This window comes from Drosophila albomicans, chromosome 3 (genome assembly GCF_009650485.2).
Source record: "Drosophila albomicans strain 15112-1751.03 chromosome 3, ASM965048v2, whole genome shotgun sequence".
Taxonomy (NCBI): Eukaryota; Metazoa; Arthropoda; class Insecta; order Diptera; family Drosophilidae; genus Drosophila; species Drosophila albomicans.
Genome location: NC_047629.2, coordinates 14,321,856 through 14,326,244, shown reverse-complemented (window position 1 = coordinate 14,326,244; position 4,389 = coordinate 14,321,856). Strand labels below are relative to the sequence as shown.

Here is a 4,389-nt window from a genome sequence, read left to right as displayed (position 1 = left end):
ATCCGACAGGACGTGCCAATGGCCAATGGTCGCTCATTGCGAAACAGAAACAGAGACAGAGAGAGAGTGAGAGGGAGAGAAAGAGCGACAAATGCTACGACACTTTTCCATTTGAATTTAATTTTAATTTACGCCCAACGGCCGCTTTTTGCCCCCGGAAATTGGCAATGGCAATGGCATTGCCAGCGAGCATTCCACACTTCCACATGCCACACAAACCTAGAGACAGTCCAGAGTCCTCTCGCCAATGTGCCTGCCACACTTCTCACACTCCTGTTTTTTGTCGCTGGCCAAATTCGAGAGGTCGTTCTGTCCGCACCGTTGAGTTAATGAGAGAACCGCCGCCAGACATTTGTGCAACTGGCCAAATTGTAAGAGGAAGTCTAATTGAAGCAGCCTCCCTCCCCTTCCCCTTCCCCTTCCTATTCTCTTCCCCATCCACACCTGCTTCGCTTTAGCAATTACTTGACGAATTGAAGCAAACAAATGTAGATTTGAGTGCACATCTCTATATATCTATATCGATGTCTATCTAAACATATTTACAAAAATATTAATCAAAATGTTTACTACACTTATAGATGTAACTGTAATCTTAATCAATATCTATATTCAATTATATATCGACAATTATTTTAATATCTATGTATATCTTTATATTCGAGTCATTCTCTATGTTTGTATAATTCTTTATCTGCCAATTTTATTTATATCTACTACAAAAACTTTGAATCATTAAATTTTATCAATAATTTGAGATTTAATCTTAATCGATATCTATATTTAAGTATATATTGACAATTATTTTGATATCAACTACAAAAACTACCCATTCGTAATCTTTATTATCATCTGTATATATGTATATATATCATTTATATCTACTATAAAAGCTCTTTTTACAAGCGTGTCATATAATTTAACCATTATCGCTATCTAATTTCAAATTTTATCTTAATCAATATCTATGTATATTTAATTATGTGTCGTTATCTTCATAATCATTTCTGTCTAATTTAATATATGCATATTTCAAAAAACTTAGTTTATATTTGTGTAATATATTTATCTAATATTTCAAACTAATTATTTATCGGAAATTATATTTCTATTTACTAAAAAAGCTATAATTATTTTCGGTAACTGTTATTTCAATTACATCAGATTTTATATTAATCAATATATTTATTATGTATCGGCTATCTTAATCATTATGTCTATCTAATTCTATATCATTTGTATCTACTACAATCATTCAATTTAATCTTTAACTAATTCTTTATCGGCAATTATATTTCTATCTATAACTGGCTCGGTAACTGTTATCTTAATTATTATCAACATCCGCAATTGTTATTTGTGTTTATAATTATGACAAACCCGCCTTTTATATCTGAAAGTGCAATCATTCGTGTTATCAATATATAAACTTGCCAAATTAAAATAGTACCAATTTTTATGTCTACCTTTTTTATAGAGCATGTAATTAATTTTTTTATATATATAATTTAGTTTTAGTCTAATGTAATAAAAGTTAAATTTGGGTGTAATGTAAAGCATTTTTTATTGTGAAATTTGTTTAACAGAAGAATTTTTTTACGCTTTTATTTAATTTTGCATGTGCACATTGAATTTTATGTGGAAGAGCTATATATATTATATTTATGAATCTGTATTTATGCATCCGTATCTACAATCTTTATTCATATCTATATGCTCTTTTATAACTTCATTAATGATATCATATTTATATCTACAACAAAAACTACTCTTCTAACTATATATGAAATTGAAATCAATAACGCTATCTATTGCATTTATAGTTTTCCATTTGGAATCCAAATCAATATTCATACGATACAGAGCTCTGCAATTATATTTTTATAATTGTATATTTTATTATGTCTGTATCTGTAATCCTAAACCATATCTATATCTAATCATTTATCTGAAATTGTGTTAAAGTTCGAAGGAAATTTGATGAGAGTTTAAAGAGTTTGAATAATTAATCAATACAAATTATCACAATCGTTTGAAATATTTGTCAGAATTTTCCACAATTTCCACCCCTACGCTTTCCCCCATTAATTATCTGTCTTCACTGCGACCGCTTCGTAGGTAATTTTCCGCTGCTGCAAAGTCGTGCTCAGCAGCGCCGACTCATTAATTGTTAATGGCAATTAACAGAGAAATAAAACTAGAATACAGCTTTAAAAGAAACGTAGTTGGGAACAACGAATAATGAATGCTCTCGCATTTATGTGTTTTGAGTTCTTTACATTCTGATATGTCTGAAATCCTTTTAACCCTCTCTCTCTCTCTTAGTTTATGATCATTTGATCATTATCACATACATAAATATTCTCTCTACCTTTTAAACCACCCTTAAGAATGCCTTTGTGATCTGGATCTTTTTTACTCTCTCGCTTTTGATCGTTCGCTCAGTTTCACAACTTTAAGATCTTGATGTTATTTTTTTATTTTCTTCATTTTTTCAAGGAGAGCTAAGTTCACACTCTCTATCTCTCTCTTTGATATCTTCCCATATGCTAAAAGTTTCTTCTTTTCTAACATTATGTTGCTCGTTCTTTGTGCTTCATTGAACACCGAAGCTGCGAAGCTCTCACAGCAATTATAGGGTATGGTCGTCAAGTGTATGCACTTATTAAAACATATAGGCCCAGGCAAATACTACGTAAAGCATTACGGGGTATTAACATATATGCAAAAGATGGGAGATGGAAGAAAATTTGTTTTCAAATTTAGTAAAACTATTAACCACGCTATGTTAATTTCATTAGCATGTCTCCCCACAGTCTTTCTTGTTTTAGTGACCGGGTTTTATATTTATCTTATTAATTGCGCTAATTAGCCAAGCACTTAGCGTATCTTTACTGGATTTTCAGTCTGTCCCTGACGTCAGCGTCATCGAATGATGTCGCCAACTTAATAAATCAGTTTGAAATTAATTTTCAATATGCTAGTGATGCATCTTTTTCTTTTTCTTTTTGTTTTGTTTTTATTTCTATTTCGGTTCGAGTTTCTTTATCGCACACAGCTGGAGAATTGGGTAAGGCAAACCTACCCAAAGCGCTACCTGAGTGTGAGTTAGGGTAACTTGATCGCTGAGTTACCTGAGTTCAGAGCAAAACGCACATTTTGCAATATTGTTGTACATATTTTGAGGCGAGTAGAATTATGTTTTATTATTAAACAATTGTCAAATGTATGGAACAAAAAATTTAAAGAAATTATTATTTAGGTCTGGTTGATAAAAATTCTCTCATCATATCGTTTCTCTCCTGCAAAAGTTGATTGCGTTGTCTTTGTATATCATTCGCTTCGATGAGTGCTATTCGAATCGAGCGTAATTCTTCAAGCCGTTGAACTTCCAATTCCTCTGCCAGATTCAGATACGGGCTGTCCACATCAACATCTTGTTCTTCGTTCGTTGCTGTTGTTGTCGTCGCTCTATCCGAAATGATATCACCGAAATTGGATTCGTCGAGCATTTCATGGGGATAGACATCATAAGGTTCGGCTTTGATCTCAATTTTCTCCTCCTCACACACGGTCTCATCGCCCTCGGATGACATCCATTCGCTGGATTGATTGCTGCCTCCATCGAGTATCGCATCCATGGTATGAAAATATTCCCAGTTCGGTGCTTCCATGAGATTTTTCCGTTTAATATTGTTGTACGTCCGCTTCATGTTGCGAAATTTGCGATCCAACTTTATGTAGCTGGTTGAGATGCCATGTTCCTCCATCTCTCTGACAATGTGTTGCCAAATCACAGTGTTTCGCTTCGGCTGGCCATGGAATTCCTGTTTGTACTTCATGTAGAGGGTAAGCAACAGCTTTGTCTCTTTGTTCGTCCATTTATCTGCGAATTAAGCATTAAAATTAGTATGAAAACTATTTAAGGAATCAATTTTCACTCACAAGCCATGTTCAACCACTGGCAATTTAATGAAGTTTGATCATCAGTCAGCTGTTTGAGTGCGAGTGAAAAAATCGATTCAGGGTTGCTCGTTATATCGATGTCTCACGGCACGCAAAATATCGCATCCTTAATATCGATACTTCAACTCATTTATCGTCGTCCCGTTTGAAACGATAACTCTTAAGGATAATTGTGATCGATTGCATAAAAATTAAATTGGTATATAATGCAGCAGTTTCTGTTTTATTTTATTAATATTCTCATAAAATTGTGTTCAGCTGATTTATGGATCAGAGTCCATTGAGTTTTGTGTTGCGTCATGCCAGAATTGTTTCCATGTCTTTGTCTCAGCTGTCGTTTCATCCCCGTTAGCAGCAGAGCTTTCGTTTCGCTCACTCTGCATGTTCTCAAATTCGGCGAGCTTTTGCAGACGCAGCTTCCAC

At 33.7% G+C, this 4,389-nt stretch overlaps 1 protein-coding gene across 1 annotated transcript; it reads right to left on the bottom strand.

Moving 5' to 3' along the window:
* Nucleotides 1–3,157: 3,157 nt before the first annotated feature.
* On the bottom strand, nucleotides 3,158–4,109 carry LOC117568359 (uncharacterized). The gene is made up of 2 exons (XM_034248960.2): nucleotides 3,946–4,109; nucleotides 3,158–3,886 (listed from the first exon to the last, which is right to left on the bottom strand). Exons 1-2 carry the CDS (start codon nucleotides 3,950–3,952, stop codon nucleotides 3,255–3,257), a joined length of 639 nt encoding a protein of 212 aa, XP_034104851.1. The 5' UTR covers nucleotides 3,953–4,109; the 3' UTR covers nucleotides 3,158–3,254.
* Nucleotides 4,110–4,389: the final 280 nt, after the last annotated feature.